This window comes from Pseudophryne corroboree, chromosome 2, assembly GCF_028390025.1.
Source record: "Pseudophryne corroboree isolate aPseCor3 chromosome 2, aPseCor3.hap2, whole genome shotgun sequence".
Classification (NCBI taxonomy): domain Eukaryota; kingdom Metazoa; phylum Chordata; class Amphibia; order Anura; family Myobatrachidae; genus Pseudophryne; species Pseudophryne corroboree.
This window is the reverse complement of record NC_086445.1, coordinates 8,896,659-8,914,914: the sequence shown is the minus strand read 5'-3', so window position 1 is coordinate 8,914,914 and position 18,256 is coordinate 8,896,659. Positions and strand designations below refer to the sequence as shown.

The window sequence follows — 18,256 nt, the reverse complement described above, 5'->3', positions numbered from 1 at the left end:
GTACACTGTTCTGCAGTTTTACACCTGGTGCACCTTCATCTCCCGACCATTTACTATTTTGTAATACGGAGGTGCAAACTTCCAGCCTCATACACTGTTCTGCAATTTTACACCTGGTGCACCTTCATCTTCCGACCGTTTACTATCTTGTAATATGGAGGTTCAAACTTCCAGCCTCATACAATGTTCTGCAGTTTTACACCTGGTGCACCTTCATCTCCCGACCATTTATATCTTGTACTACGGAGGTTCAAACTTCCAGCCTCATACACTGTTCTGCAGTTTTACACCTGGTGCACATTCATTTCCCGACCATTTACTATCTTGTAATACGGAGGTGCAAACTTCCAGCCTCGTACACTGTTCTGCAGTTTTACACCTGGTGCACCTTCATCTCCCGACCATTTATATCTTGTAATATGGAGGTTCAAACTTCCAGCCTCATACACTGTTCTGCAGTTTTACACCTGGTGCACCTTCATCTTCCGACCATTTACTATCTTGTAATACCGAGGTTCAAACTTACAGCCTCGTACACTGTTCTGCAGTTTTACACCTGGTGCACCGTCATCTTCCGACCATTTACTATCGTGTAATACGGAGGTGCAAACTTCCAGCCTCATACAATGTTCTGCAGTTTTACACCTGGTGCACCGTCATCTTCCGACCATTTACTATCTTGTAATACCGAGGTTCAAACTTACAGCCTCGTACACTGTTCTGCAGATTTACACCTGGTGTACCGTCATTTCCCGACCATTTACTATCTTGTAATACGGAGGTTCAAACTTCCAGTCTCATACACTGTTCTGCAGTTTTACACCTGATGCACCTTCATCTTCTGACCATTTACTATCTTGTAATACGGAGGTTCAAACTTACAGCCTCGTACAATGTTCTGCAGTTTTACACCTGGTGCACCTCCATCTCCCGACCATTTACTATTGTGTAATACGGAGGTGCAAACTTCCAGCCTCATACAATGTTCTGCAGTTTTACACCTGGTGCACGATCATCTCCCAACCATTTACTATCTTGTAATACGGAGGTGCAAACTTCCAGCCTTATACACTGTTCTGCAGTTTTACACCTGGTGCACCTTCATCTTCCGACCATTTACTATCTTGTAATACGGAGGTTCAAACTTCCAGCCTCATACAATGTTCTGCAGTTTTACACCTGGTGCACCGTCATCTCCCGACCATTTACTATCTTGTAATACGGAGGTGCAAACTTCCAGCCTCATACAATGTTCTGTAGTTTTACACCTGGTGCACCTTCATCTCCCGACCATTTGCTATCTTGTAATACGGAGGTGCAAACTTCCAGCCTCATACACTGTTCTGCAGTTTTATACCTGGTGCACCGTCATCTTCCGACCATTTACTATCTTGTAATATGGCGGTGCAAACTTCCAGCCTCATACAATGTTCTGCAGTTTTACACCTGGTGCACCGTCATCTTCCGACCATTTACTATCTTGTAATACGGAGGTTCAAACTTCCAGCCTCATACAATGTTCTTTAGTTTTACACCTGGTGCACCTTCATCTCCCGACCATTTATATCTTGTAATACGGAGGTGCAGACTTCCAGCCTCATACAATGTTCTGCAGTTTTACACCTGGTGCACCTTCATCTCCCGACCATTTACTATCTTCTAATACGGAGGTTCAAACTTCCAGCCTCATACACTGTTCTGCAGTTTTACACCTGGTGCACCTTCATCTCCCGACCATTTACTATCTTGTAATACGGAGGTTCAAACTTCCAGCCTCATACACTGTTCTGCAGTTTTACACCTGGTGCACCTTCATCTCCCGACCATTTACTATTTTGTAATACGGAGGTGCAAACTTCCAGCCTCGTACACTGTTCTGCAGTTTTACACCTGGTGCACCTTCATCTCCCGACCATTTACTATTTTGTAATACGGAGGTGCAAACTTCCAGCCTCATACACTGTTCTGCAGTTTTACACCTGGTGCACCTTCATCTTCCGACCGTTTACTATCTTGTAATACGGAGGTTCAAACTTCCAGCCTCGTACACTGTTCTGCAGTTTTACACCTGGTGCACCGTCATCTTCCGACCATTTACTATTTTGTAATACGGAGGTGCAAACTTCCAGCCTCATACACTGTTCTGCAATTTTACACCTGGTGCACCTTCATCTTCCGACCGTTTACTATCTTGTAATACGGAGGTTCAAACTTCCAGCCTCGTACACTGTTCTGCAGTTTTACACCTGGTGTACCTTCATCTCCCGACCATTTACTATCTTGTAATACGGAGGTTCAAACTTCCAGCCTCGTACAATGTTCTGCAGTTTTACACCTGGTGCACCTTCATCTCCCGACCATTTATATCTTGTACTACGGAGGTTCAAACTTCCAGCCTCATACACTGTTCTGCAGTTTTACACCTGGTGCACATTCATCTCCCGACCATTTACTATCTTGTAATACGGAGGTGCAAACTTCCAGCCTCGTACACTGTTCTGCAGTTTTACACCTGGTGCACCTTCATCTCCCGACCATTTACTATTGTGTAATACGGAGGTTCAAACTTCCAGCCTCATACAATGTTCTGCAGTTTTACACCTGGTGCACCATCATCTCCCGACCATTTACTATCTTGTAATACGGAGGTTCAAACTTCCAGCCTCATACACTGTTCTGCAGTTTTACACCTGGTGCACCTTCATCTTCCGACCATTTACTATCTTGTAATACGGAGGTTCAAACTTCCAGCCTCATACACTGTTCTGCAGTTTTACACCTGGTGCACCTTCATCTTCCGACCATTTACTATCTTGTAATACGGAGGTTCAAACTTCCAGCCTCATACACTGTTCTGCAGTTTTACACCTGGTGCACCGTCATCTCCCGACCATTTACTATCTTGTAATACGGAGGTGCAAACTTCCAGCCTCATACAATGTTCTGTAGTTTTACACCTGGTGCACCTTCATCTCCCGACCATTTGCTATCTTGTAATACGGAGGTGCAAACTTCCAGCCTCATACACTGTTCTGCAGTTTTATACCTGGTGCACCGTCATCTTCCGACCATTTACTATCTTGTAATATGGAGGTGCAAACTTCCAGCCTCATACAATGTTCTGCAGTTTTACACCTGGTGCACCGTCATCTTCCGACCATTTACTATCTTGTAATACGGAGGTTCAAACTTCCAGCCTCATACAATGTTCTGCAGTTTTACACCTGGTGCACCTTCATCTCCCGACCATTTATATCTTGTAATACGGAGGTGCAGACTTCCAGCCTCATACAATGTTCTGCAGTTTTACACCTGGTGCACCTTCATCTCCCGACCATTTACTATCTTCTAATACGGAGGTTCAAACTTCCAGCCTCATACACTGTTCTGCAGTTTTACACCTGGTGCACCTTCATCTCCCGACCATTTACTATCTTGTAATACGGAGGTGCAAACTTCCAGCCTCGTACACTGTTCTGCAGTTTTACACCTGGTGCACCTTCATCTCCCGACCATTTACTATCTTGTAATACGGAGGTTCAAACTTCCAGCCTCATACACTGTTCTGCAGTTTTACACCTGGTGCACCTTCATCTCCCGACCATTTACTATTTTGTAATACGGAGGTGCAAACTTCCAGCCTCGTACACTGTTCTGCAGTTTTACACCTGGTGCACCTTCATCTCCCGACCATTTACTATTTTGTAATACGGAGGTGCAAACTTCCAGCATCATACACTGTTCTGCAGTTTTACACCTGGTGCACCTTCATCTTCCGACCGTTTACTATCTTGTAATACGGAGGTTCAAACTTCCAGCCTCGTACACTGTTCTGCAGTTTTACACCTGGTGCACCGTCATCTTCCGACCATTTACTATTTTGTAATACGGAGGTGCAAACTTCCAGCCTCATACACTGTTCTGCAATTTTACACCTGGTGCACCTTCATCTTCCGACCGTTTACTATCTTGTAATACAGAGGTTCAAACTTCCAGTCTCATACACTGTTCTGCAGTTTTACACCTGGTGCACCTTCATCTTCCGACCATTTACTATCTTGTAATACGGAGGTTCAAACTTCCAGCCTCGTACAATGTTCTGTAGTTTTACACCTGGTGCACCTTCATCTCCCGACCATTTACTATCTTGTAATACGGAGGTGCAAACTTCCAGCCTCATACAATGTTCTGCAGTTTTACACCTGGTGCACCTTCATCTCCCGACCATTTGCTATCTTGTAATACGGAGGTTCAAACTTCCAGCCTCGTACAATGTTCTGCAGTTTTACACCTGGTGCACCTTCATCTCCCGACCATTTATATCTTGTACTACGGAGGTTCAAACTTCCAGCCTCATACACTGTTCTGCAGTTTTACACCTGGTGCACCTTCATCTCCCGACCATTTACTATCTTGTAATACGGAGGTGCAAACTTCCAGCCTCGTACACTGTTCTGCAGTTTTATACCTGGTGCACCGTCATCTTCCGACCATTTACTATCTTGTAATATGGAGGTGCAAACTTCCAGCCTCATACAATGTTCTGCAGTTTTACACCTGGTGCACCGTCATCTTCCGACCATTTACTATCTTGTAATATGGAGGTTCAAACTTCCAGCCTCATACAATGTTCTGCAGTTTTACACCTGGTGCACCGTCATCTTCCGACCATTTACTATCTTGTAATACCGAGGTTCAAACTTACAGCCTCGTACACTGTTCTGCAGATTTACACCTGGTGTACCGTCATTTCCCGACCATTTACTATCTTGTAATACGGAGGTTCAAACTTCCAGTCTCATACACTGTTCTGCAGTTTTACACCTGATGCACCTTCATCTTCCGACCATTTACTATCTTGTAATACGGAGGTGCAAACTTCCAGCCTCATACAATGTTCTGCAGTTTTACACCTGGTGCACGATCATCTCCCAACCATTTACTATCTTGTAATACGGAGGTGCAAACTTCCAGCCTTATACACTGTTCTGCAGTTTTACACCTGGTGCACCTTCATCTTCCGACCATTTACTATCTTGTAATACGGAGGTTCAAACTTCCAGCCTCATACACTGTTCTGCAGTTTTACACCTGGTGCACCGTCATCTCCCGACCATTTACTATCTTGTAATACGGAGGTGCAAACTTCCAGCCTCATACAATGTTCTGTAGTTTTACACCTGGTGCACCTTCATCTCCCGACCATTTGCTATCTTGTAATACGGAGGTGCAAACTTCCAGCCTCATACACTGTTCTGCAGTTTTATACCTGGTGCACCGTCATCTTCCGACCATTTACTATCTTGTGATATGGAGGTGCAAACTTCCAGCCTCATACAATGTTCTGCAGTTTTACACCTGGTGCACCGTCATCTTCCGACCATTTACTATCTTGTAATACGGAGGTTCAAACTTCCAGCCTCAATCAATGTTCTGCAGTTTTACACCTGGTGCACCTTCATCTCCCGACCATTTATATCTTGTAATACGGAGGTGCAGACTTCCAGCCTCATACAATGTTCTGCAGTTTTACACCTGGTGCACCTTCATCTCCCGACCATTTACTATCTTCTAATACGGAGGTTCAAACTTCCAGCCTCATACACTGTTCTGCAGTTTTACACCTGGTGCACCTTCATCTCCCGACCATTTACTATCTTGTAATACGGAGGTTCAAACTTCCAGCCTCATACACTGTTCTGCAGTTTTACACCTGGTGCACCTTCATCTCCCGACCATTTACTATTTTGTAATAATACGGAGGTTCAAACTTCCAGCCTCGTACACTGTTCTGCAGTTTTACACCTGGTGCACCGTCATCTTCCGACCATTTACTATTTTGTAATACGGAGGTGCAAACTTCCAGCCTCATACACTGTTCTGCAATTTTACACCTGGTGCACCTTCATCTTCCGACCGTTTACTATCTTGTAATACGGAGGTTCAAACTTCCAGCCTCGTACACTGTTCTGCAGTTTTACACCTGGTGCACCTTCATCTCCCGACCATTTACTATCTTGTAATACGGAGGTTCAAACTTCCAGCCTCGTACAATGTTCTGCAGTTTTACACCTGGTGCACCTTCATCTCCCGACCATTTATATCTTGTACTACGGAGGTTCAAACTTCCAGCCTCATACACTGTTCTGCAGTTTTACACCTGGTGCACATTCATCTCCCGACCATTTACTATCTTGTAATACGGAGGTGCAAACTTCCAGCCTCGTACACTGTTCTGCAGTTTTACACCTGGTGCACCTTCATCTCCCGACCATTTACTATCTTGTAATACCGAGGTTCAAACTTACAGCCTCGTACACTGTTCTGCAGTTTTACACCTGGTGTACCGTCATTTCCCGACCATTTACTATCTTGTAATACGGAGGTTCAAACTTCCAGCCTCATACACTGTTCTGCAGATTTACACCTGGTGCACCTTCATCTCCCGACCATTTACTATCTTGTAATACGGAGGTTCAAACTTCCAGCCTCGTACACTGTTCTGCAGTTTTACACCTGGTGCACCTTCATCTCCCGACCATTTACTATCGTGTAATACGGAGGTTCAAACTTCCAGCCTCATACAATGTTCTGCAGTTTTACACCTGGTGCACCATCATCTCCCGACCATTTACTATCTTGTAATACGGAGGTTCAAACTTCCAGCCTCATACACTGTTCTGCAGTTTTACACCTGGTGCACCTTCATCTTCCGACCATTTACTATCGTGTAATACGGAGGTGCAAACTTCCAGCCTCATACAATGTTCTGCAGTTTTACACCTGGTGCACGATCATCTCCCAACCATTTACTATCTTGTAATACGGAGGTGCAAACTTCCAGCCTTATACACTGTTCTGCAGTTTTACACCTGGTGCACCTTCATCTTCCGACCATTTACTATCTTGTAATACGGAGGTTCAAACTTCCAGCCTCATACACTGTTCTGCAGTTTTACACCTGGTGCACCGTCATCTCCCGACCATTTACTATCTTGTAATACGGAGGTGCAAACTTCCAGCCTCATACAATGTTCTGTAGTTTTACACCTGGTGCACCTTCATCTCCCGACCATTTGCTATCTTGTAATACGGAGGTGCAAACTTCCAGCCTCATACACTGTTCTGCAGTTTTATACCTGGTGCACCGTCATCTTCCGACCATTTACTATCTTGTAATATGGAGGTGCAAACTTCCAGCCTCATACAATGTTCTGCAGTTTTACACCTGGTGCACCGTCATCTTCCAACCATTTACTATCTTGTAATATGGAGGTTCAAACTTCCAGCCTCATACAATGTTCTGCAGTTTTACACCTGGTGCACCGTCATCTCCCGACCATTTGCTATCTTGTAATACGGAGGTTCAAACTTCCAGCCTCATACAATGTTCTGCAGTTTTACACCTGGTGCACCGTCATCTTCCGACCATTTATATCTTGTAATACGGAGGTTCAAACTTCCAGCCTCATACACTGTTCTGCAGTTTTACACCTGGTGCACCTTCATCTCCCGACCATTTATATCTTGTAATACGGAGGTGCAGACTTCCAGCCTCATACAATGTTCTGCAGTTTTACACCTGGTGCACCTTCATCTCCCGACCATTTACTATCTTCTAATACGGAGGTTCAAACTTCCAGCCTCATACACTGTTCTGCAGTTTTACACCTGGTGCACCTTCATCTCCCGACCATTTACTATCTTGTAATACGGAGGTTCAAACTTCCAGCCTCATACACTGTTCTGCAGTTTTACACCTGGTGCACCTTCATCTCCCGACCATTTACTATCTTGTAATACGGAGGTGCAAACTTCCAGCCTCGTACACTGTTCTGCAGTTTTACACCTGGTGCACCTTCATCTCCCGACCATTTACTATCTTGTAATACGGAGGTTCAAACTTCCAGCCTCATACACTGTTCTGCAGTTTTACACCTGGTGCACCTTCATCTCCCGACCATTTACTATTTTGTAATACGGAGGTGCAAACTTCCAGCCTCGTACACTGTTCTGCAGTTTTACACCTGGTGCACCTTCATCTCCCGACCATTTACTATTTTGTAATACGGAGGTGCAAACTTCCAGCCTCATACACTGTTCTGCAGTTTTACACCTGGTGCACCTTCATCTTCCGACCGTTTACTATCTTGTAATACGGAGGTTCAAACTTCCAGCCTCGTACACTGTTCTGCAGTTTTACACCTGGTGCACCGTCATCTTCCGACCATTTACTATTTTGTAATACGGAGGTGCAAACTTCCAGCCTCATACACTGTTCTGCAATTTTACACCTGGTGCACCTTCATCTTCCGACCGTTTACTATCTTGTAATACGGAGGTTCAAACTTCCAGTCTCATACACTGTTCTGCAGTTTTACACCTGGTGCACCTTCATCTTCCGACCATTTACTATCTTGTAATACGGAGGTTCAAACTTCCAGCCTCATACACTGTTCTGCAGTTTTACACCTGGTGCACCATCATCTCCCGACCATTTACTATCTTGTAATACGGAGGTTCAAACTTCCAGCCTCGTACAATGTTCTGTAGTTTTACACCTGGTGCACCGTCATCTCCCGACCATTTACTATCTTGTAATACGGAGGTGCAAACTTCCAGCCTCGTACACTGTTCTGCAGTTTTACACCTGGTGCACCTTCATCTCCCGACCATTTACTATCTTGTAATATGGAGGTTCAAACTTCCAGCCTCGTACAATGTTCTTTAGTTTTACACCTGGTGCACCTTCATCTCCCGACCATTTACTATCTTGTAATACGGAGGTTCAAACCTCCAGCCTCATACAATGTTCTGCAGTTTTACACCTGGTGCACCTTCATCTCCCGACCATTTGCTATCTTGTAATACGGAGGTTCAAACTTCCAGCCTCGTACAATGTTCTGCAGTTTTACACCTGGTGCACCTTCATCTCCCGACCATTTATATCTTGTACTACGGAGGTTCAAACTTCCAGCCTCATACACTGTTCTGCAGTTTTACACCTGGTGCACATTCATCTCCCGACCATTTACTATCTTGTAATACGGAGGTGCAGACTTCCAGCCTCATACACTATTCTGCAGTTTTACACCTGGTGCACCGTCATCTTCCGACCATTTACTATCTTGTAATATGGAGGTTCAAACTTCCAGCCTCATACAATGTTCTGCAGTTTTACACCTGGTGCACCGTCATCTTCCGACCATTTACTATCTTGTAATATGGAGGTTCAAACTTCCAGCCTCGTACAATGTTCTGCAGTTATAAGAAGAAAATGCCTGTGCTGAAGGTGAATGAAGCACAGGGGATGTCATTATTTTTTCCCCATCATCATTTCCATAGTGCTTATTTCAGGGGAGTATCGATTCATATAGAGTTGGTATTTTATGTGCAGCATTATTATAGGATGTTTTTGTTCATTATATAATAGTACATCTTTCTACAGATAATGATTAGAGCATTCCTTCCCCCGTACAGGAACATTCTATGTGCTGGTATTTGGAGGACGCTCTGTCGGATCGGCAGCTCTGCAGGATCCTCTGTTTCTGCAGCCAGGGGACATGTCATGGGTACAGGTATGGAAACAACAGGCTTTTAAGATTCGGGTTCTTTCAGGAATAATGATACAACTTCCTTATGACATGTAAATGACATTTATTCTTGTTTACAAAATGTATTTCTGCAGCAGGGCACATAGGGTTTCCACAGGGAAACATCGGGGTGTATAGATGGATCTGGATCCAGGCACCAACAGGTTAAAGCTTTAGCTGTCCCAGGATGCTTTGAGTCCCCCTCTATAACCCCGCCTCCAGGCACTGTGAGCTCAGTTTTGTAGTTGGTGCTGCAGTAGCAGGTCACGGAAGAGGAGGACTGCGCAGGCAGCCATGAAAGCTTTTGTTTTTTTATGTAGCATGAATATTGGCTATTCCTTTATTATATCTATGTGACCTATGATATATTATATATATATATATATATATATATATATATATGTGTGTGTGTGTGTGTGTGTGTACACAATGGCTATAGAGAGTTGCAGATGCAGATATATATGGGGTGTAATGATGTAGTATTGTGTACATATGAACGATATATTACTGTTTGGGCATTTGGACCCAGTGGTGCTGCGGGCTGCTTAGCTGTCAGTGTGGTAGGAGGCAGCAGCAGTTGGAGGTGAGAGAAGGCTCTGGAAGCCCCACGAGCACATAAAGATGCAGCTCACTGGGGGAGGTATATCGCGCGGCAAAGGCGGGAAAGGGGACAGAGCGAGGACAGCGCGAGCCAGTGACAGAGCGAGGACAGCGCGAGCCAGTGACAGAGCGAGGACAGCGCGAGCCAGTGACAGAGCGAGGACAGCGCGAGCCAGTGACAGAGCGAGGACAGCGCGAACCAGTGACAGAGCGAGGACAGCGAGAGCCAGTGACAGAGCGAGGACAGCGAGAGCCAGTGACAGCGCGAGGACAGCGCGAGCCAGTGACAGAGCGAGGACAGCGCGAGCCAGTGACAGAGCGAGGACAGAGCAAGCCAGTGACAGAGCTAAGACAGCGCGAGCCAGTGACAGAGCGGGGACAGCGCGAGCCAGTGACAGAGCGGGGACATCGCGAGCCAGTGACAGAGCGCGAGCCAGTGAAAGGCGGGTATAAATACAGCTGGCAGCCGCTGCAGGAGCAGTCTGCTGTTCCCCCGGTTAGTGTGTGCACTCAGGCTCTAGCGTGCCGCTGATAAGAGCTGTATGCTGTAAACATACAGCGGCGCCGCTGGTACTGTTTAGCATACCAAAGCCGGGCATACCTGTAATTGGGAGCGGGGGGAGAGCTGCCTCTGATTGGCACCTGCAGAAGCTGCATGAGGTAGCAGCAGGCGGTAGAAGACACTCCGGTTCCGCGGTCTGCGGTGCACTGAGGAACAGAAGCAGCTGCAGGAGTGTGAGCGGCTCCATAGCAACGGAGGAGGTGCCAGGCGAAGCTTAGCTGTTTCCTGAAATGCTGGGGCGGGGCATTACATTCTAGAGGTGCCGCCTGCAGCAGAGACGGATCAGACTGGTATAAGCCAGGGGAGGAGGCGGGGGAGCAACACACAGCAGCGCAGCCAAGCAGATGTAAGTGAGAAATCAGACACCTACACAGCACTGTGCATCATAGGCTGCAATAGACACTCTGCTGTAAGTAATCAGACACCTACACAGCACTGTGCATCATAGGCTGCAATAGACACTCTGCTGTAAGTAATCAGACACCTACACAGCACTGTGCATCATAGGCTGCAATAGACACTCTGCTGTAAGTAATCAGACACCTACACAGCACTGTGCATCATAGGCTGCAATAGACACTCTGCTGTAAGTAATCAGACACCTACACAGCACTGTGCATCATAGGCTGCAATAGACACTCTGCTGTAAGTAATCAGACACCTACACAGCACTGTGCATCATAGGCTGTAATAGATACTCTGCTGTAAGTAATCAGACACCTACACAGCACTGTGCATCATAGGCTGCAATAGACACTCTGCTGTAAGTAATCAGACACCTACACAGCACTGTGCATCATAGGCTGCAATAGACACTCTGCTGTAAGTAATCAGACACCTACACAGCACTGTGCATCATAGGCTGCAATAGAAACTCTGCTGTAAGTAATCAGGAGGCAGCCAGTATATTATATATTATATATATATATATATATATATATATATATATATATATATATTGTGACAAGAACACTGGGATAGTGTTTGAGGGCAGGTATGTTTGTCCCAGGTTCTTGTCTTACATGTATTAGAAAAATGAAAACTTCTAGGAATATGTTTTGTTTTGTTAGAACATTTTCAGTTTGTTGGAAAAGCTGGGTAAGGGCCCTGAAAGAGAGATGGGGCAAGTTCCAGACATTGGGCCCAGTTCGGGTCTTTGGCCGTTACAGATGGCTAATCAGAGTTTCAGCTGTGTAAGAGTGTTATAGAGCTGCTGGCCTGATTAGTATGGGCAGACTGCCTGGGAAGACTGCAGGATCTCTGTGAGAGAAACACGCTTCCTGATACAAGTGAGCTGTACAGTGTACTGGAGAACTCTGTGTTTTTGTTTAGTGATAGTCAGGAACATCTTGTGTTTAGTTAGTGCCGGACAGGCAAGGTGTTTTCTTTTGGTGTTTGTTTTATTTTCTGTACAATAAAACTGGCTGGGGCCAGTTGTACCAGAAACTGGACTTGTGTTGTTCCTCAGCTGCTGCGTGCTGCCATATACCCAGGAAACGGCACCTTGCACCCTTACAGTGTTACAACTTATTTATATATATATATATATATATATATATATATACTGCATATATTGGAAGCCCAGTGACAGGCAGCTATTGTAGCCATAAAGACACTTGGGATATTAGGTGAGCACAGTGACTGGTAATGACATATATTGCTCACTTATTATAAATCACATCCCTGCATTAGCTTTTATAATGGAGAGACGTTAATACTAAGAAGGTGGTCACATGACCTCCACCAACACTATCCCGACGGTCGGCATATTTCCACACGTGGGTGTCCACGACGATCGTCACCGAGCCCACAAGGGGCTTGCTGCACTCGCCCCTCCCCGCCGGGATCTCGATGTCGATATGCTGACCGACGGTCTCCTGATTGCCGGTCAGCCAAACCACACCCATAAGAAGTAATGGTAGCAGATTATAGTAACGTTAGAGGAGATGGTAATATAATCTGCTGGCATTGAGGAGATTAAGCTATAGCCAGCGTAACTGTTCTGGATTCATATGAACCAAGCCCTGAAGCTAATTTATTATTGGCCAGTCTAATTCTGTATGAACATACTGTAAGGTTATATGTAACCGTACTGGATAAGTATATTGGATCATTCATGGTTGTGCAGAGGGACCTCAGTGAACTTTAATCTATGATGCATTTTATCTAGCGAATTGCAAGGGCCATATGTACGTGACAGTATGAATCTGAATGTGACCGGACGGGCCCATACAAAGACCTCACCGCTTTCGCGTCCCGTCCCCAGTACACAGAATGGATGTTTAGGTCACACGGGACCTGACCACATAGGGGATTCCCGCTTACCGCCAGTAACCGCCTGTTACTGACTCCACCCACTGCGCAGTGGGCGGGTTTACGCTGCCACCACCAAACTCCTAACCTGCCATGGCGTTTGGAACCACGGTTCTGCTCTGTATGCATCGATATGCCACCTTACCAGGTCACAAGATGAAGCAGTCTTCTTGAGGCAAATTATGTTTAATGCCAACAAATAGTTCTGAAAAGAACTCAGCAATACAACAGATGTTACAGCAGAATGAAACTGGTATAATACACCTGGAGCTCACAGGCTACCTCTTTTTATACCATAAAACCACACAGTACCACAGGGGGTCATGTCCCCACTGAGTCATTTCCATCCAATCAGGATATCTTACAAAATACAAATAAATAAATTACATTTCAAAAGGAGATAAGTGCATGAAGCAATTTCCTCCTTCCTGTCACACAGACAATGGCCCTCATTCCGAGTTGATCGCTCGCAAGGCGAATGTAGCAGAGTTACACACGCTAAGCCTACGCCTACTGGGAGTGTATCTTAGCTTCTTAAATGTGCGACCGAAGTATGCGCAATATTGCGATAACAAGCGACTTAGCAGTTTTAGAGTAGCTTCAGACTTACTCTGCCTGTGCGATCAGTTCAGTGCTTGTCGTTCCTGGCTGACGTCACAAACACACCCAGCGTTCGCCCAGGCACTCCCACCGTTTCTCCGGCCACTCCTGCGTTTTTTCCGGAAACGGTAGCGTTTTCAGCCACACGCCCCTAAAACGCCGTGCTACCGCCCAGTAACACCCATTTCCTGTCAATCACATTACGATCGCCGGAGCGATGAAAAAGCCGTGAGTAAAATTACTTTCTTCATAGCAAAGTTACTTGGCGCAGTCGCAGTGCGAACATTGCGCATGCGTACTAGGCGGAATTTCACTGCGATGCGATGAAAAATACCGAGCGAACAACTCGGAATGAGGGCCAATGTTTGGTATCAGTTTAACATTCACTATTGATAAATTTATCACATAGCTTCAAATACGGTTTGTATTTGATTTACCAAACAAATGTTCTTCCTTCCTGCATCTACCATTCAGGATTCGTATATCAATTAAATCAGCTACATGAAACAGGTTCCAAGCCCATAGACTTTACATATGGGATAAGGAGCTCACCCATGAGTAACATCTTTCTCTAAAGGCCCGTATTCACAGGCCGATTTGGGGAGAGATGTGTGCTGAGCGTGCGGGGGGAGACTAGGGGGCCGCTCATTTCACCCAGCGGGTGAAGTGAGCAACCTGCTAGATTGGCCTGCATGCAGACCAATCTAGCACCAGCGATAGCGATGCGCAGCCTGAGGGGTACACACGGAGTGATTGCTGCTTAAAATCTAAGCAATCTAGTCAGATTGCTTAGATTTTAGTCTTAGTTCTATAGTTTCGCTGAGGTGCGCTCCCTGGGTTACTACGGGTAATGTCTCTTTGTTCAGAAAGGGGAAATTCTCATCTACAGATGGCTTATCAGCAGTACTTCCTTGTTCCAATATGACACGATGTCCTCAAAAAAAAGAATTTGTATATAGTGAAGTACCGTAGGGATCAAAAGGGTTTACAGAAATTTCAATCACATATAAAATATGATATAGAGCAGAAAAACTTCAATCCACCTAAATGTGGCGGACCTACGTACCAGAATTAGTGGGGTGTCAGTAGTGCCCACCCGATCATGCTTGTAATATCACTTCCTTTGTTCTTGCAAACTCCAATAGCAATTCTTTTCTAACAATCCTTCACCTCTCCGTCCAGATATAATATGTCCGGAAATAGCAATATATAGTGAAGTACTGCTTGTTGTAAAGTGCAAAATTGATTTATTTATAAAGTGCAAAAATAAAATAAAACACTGGGCGTCTTAATCACAAGGTGCAAATTCACAAAGATAAAAAACTGTAATCCACCACAGATTGGTGGACCCACGTACCAGAGGTTGTGGGGTGTCACAGTGGCCCACCCAAAAGCGCTAACAGTATTGCTCCCCGGGGTATGTAGCAGCAATCAGCGCGTTCCCTCTGGCTTCTGTAGGTACCTCCAATCAGTCACCAACGCGTTTCTGCCCTCTGGGGGCCTTTGTCAATTTGTGTGGTGTGTTAGTGTGGTAGGTCTTTTTAAACCCCACAGTGTGTACTGATTGGAGGGATCCTTACAGATACAAATCAACCTCAAACGTTATTTAAATACACTTCCTGGTTGATGTCTTGTTTAAAATGACTTTAAAAACAGTGCCCCTTGGTTGATAACTTCATTATTTAAAAAAGGAAGTTGGTTATTTTTGAGTTTTATTCAGCCGCGTGCGCTCCATGGCCAGTGGAACGCATGCTATCATCTGCTTCCGGGCGCGTGCGTTCCACAGTCCGTGGAACGCACGCCGCTTCCTGTTCCTGTTTAGACCTTTTACCGGAAGCGCCGCGTGTAGCGCTGCGGGTCTCCGTGATCGAGGTCTCTGTATAATATATCCTGGAACGCATGGGCAGCTTGCGTTCCACGGTGTAGCAATGTTCCCTAATATTAGAACCACAGGCGTGCGCAGAGACTGACTGGCGGGTGCCGCTCCGGATTTCCCCCCCTCCACGGCATTATAGTGTTCTCTCACATCCCCTGTCCTGGATATAGACTGCTTACCTGTGCGGCCCAGGTGAGCGGACCAGGTGAGCAGTCTATATCCAGGACAGGGGAGGTCAGAGAACACTATAATGCCGTGGAGGGGGGGACGTCCGGAGCGGCACCCGCCAGTCAGTCTCTGCGCACGCCTATGATTAGAACATATACAAGGGGGAGACATACACATATTAAAACATAATGTATACACAAGGGGGAAATGTTACTTATTCTCCTTGTGAGCTAATTTCTTCATTGCCCAATATTAAAATCACATTTATAAACAAGAATGGGATGTAAAATGGATATGCAGTGCAATTAACATACAAAGGGGGGTTATAATCATAAATATGGACTACATTATAAAATACATAAAAGAGGAATATTTATCAAAGTCATAAAAACCATTTTAAGTCAAAGTCCATATTTAACCCTTTTGGATTGAGGGTACCTATTTCATATATAAGTTTCATTTCTGTTTGTGCTAATATTTCCTCTCCATTGTTCCTTCTCCAATGATTTTGCACAGCTCTAATCCCTATCACATTGGTTAAACCCTGCATTTACTGTTGTGGACTTCCTTAAAGTGGTTGGATACAGAATGGGTAACGAGCCCCTTTTCTATATTCCTAACGTGCTCTGCCCACCTTATTTTTAACAATCTAGGTGTACGTCCAATGTATTGCAAGCCACACTTGCATTCCATCAAATATATGCAATTTTTTGTATTGCAAGTGATGAACTCTTTAATATCATATTTGATTCCTGTTGATGCCGAATGATATTGTTCAATGTTTGATGCCTGTGTTCTATGGGTCTGGCACATTTTACATAAGCCACACCTGTGGAAACCCTTGGTCTTTATTCTGTTGGATTTTTTTGGGGGGATGGCACTTTTCACAATCCTCTGCCTAAGATTTGGGGCCCTTCGATAAATAAATTTAGGTTGTGGCTTTATCAAAGGTTTTAAAACAGGGTCCCTAGATAACAAGTGCCAGTGTTTTCTAATGATATTTTCCATCTCTCTATATTGACTATTAAAAGTAGTGATGAACGGTAACATGACCCCCTCTTCTTCTCTAGGTGTTTTGGGTCTCAAGATATCCTCCCTATCTATTCTTGCTATTTCTTCAATATGTGTATCCATAGATTCTTTCTGGTACCCTTTCGCAAGGAATTTATTTTTTACATCATCCGCCTGTTTTTTATATATTTCTATTTCCGTGCAGTTTCTCCTCATACGCCTAAACATGCTCTTAGGAATGTTTTTAATCCAGTTGGGATGGTGATTACTACCTGTAGGAATATAAGAATTGGTATCTGTGGGCTTAAAAAAAGATTTAGTATGCATAAGTCCCTCTTTAATATATATTGTCAGATCTAAAAAGTTGATTTCTTCCTTACTTATATTGAAGGTTAGGTCAATATTAAAACTATTAGAATTCAGTGATTTGCAGAATTCATCTAGTGACTCTTTCTCCTTCCCAAATAAATACAATATCGTCAATGAACCTATACCAAAGTTTAATGTGTGGGAGGAACATGTTATTGCCCCAAATGTGGTTGTCCTCCCATAGGCTCATGAAGAGGTTCGCATATGATGGCGCAAAACGGGTTCCCATTGCGGTCCCTCTTGTTTGTTGAATTTTTTTTCCATTGAACCAGAAAAAAATATTTTTTAAAATAAAATTGATACTTTCCACTAAAAAGGGGATTATAGTGCTAATATTCTCATTTTTCTCAAGATGGTATTTCACTGCCTGGATGCCTTTCTCGTGGTCTATAATTGTATACAAACTCCGGACATCCACAGTGCAAAGGAAGGAGTTTTCATTCCACGATACTGTTTTTAGTTTATTTAGAACATCTGTGGTGTCCTTGATGTATGACTTAATTTTTAACACCTCTGGTTGCAGGTGGTGGTCAATAAAGTGGGACAAATTAGATGTTACTGAATTTGTACCTGCAACTATAGGTCTCCCTGGGGGGTTCTTTACATCCTTATGTATTTTAGGAAGTACATAAAAAACTGGAAGGCTGGGATCCGTAATTTTCATATATTGTTCCTCTTTCTCGGTAATAGCTTTTTGTTCTTTATATTTCGACAGTAGGTGCGCCAAATTCTTTTCTATTCTCTCACTTGGATTCCCTCTTAATGTCATATAGGTCTCTTTGTCATCCAGCTGTTTTCTAATTTCTTCATCGTACTTCTCCACATCCATGATGACTATGCCCCCCCCCCCCCCCCTTATCTGCTGGTTTTATCACAATATTTGTATTTTCACTTAGATTTTCTATGGCTAATTTTTGAGATTTTTTTATATTGTGTTGAACTTTCATCTTAAAGTTGGTATCTTCCAAATCAGTTGTCACAGCTTTATTAAAGCTTTCTATAAAACAACCACGGTTAAATGTGGGATTGAACGTGGATTTGGGCCTGAAGGGGTCTCGGGCCGATGTGGTTTCCCCTTTTTGTGTTAGGAAGTATTTTTTCAGTGAAACTTTCCTAACAAATTTTTGTAGGTCCAAATAAGTTTGGAATTTATTGAGTTTATTA

General features: G+C 44.3%; 1 protein-coding gene across 2 annotated transcripts in view; it reads left to right on the top strand.

The window, feature by feature from the left end:
- Positions 1 to 18,256, top strand: part of LCMT2 (leucine carboxyl methyltransferase 2) — an 850,582-nt gene that overhangs the window by 532,206 nt on the left and 300,120 nt on the right. For both annotated transcript variants that reach the window (XM_063950787.1, XM_063950788.1), the window contains exon 12: positions 9,481 to 9,578. In XM_063950787.1, coding sequence (XP_063806857.1) covers positions 9,481 to 9,578 — 98 coding nt within the window. The remainder of the gene's footprint in view (positions 1 to 9,480; positions 9,579 to 18,256) is intronic.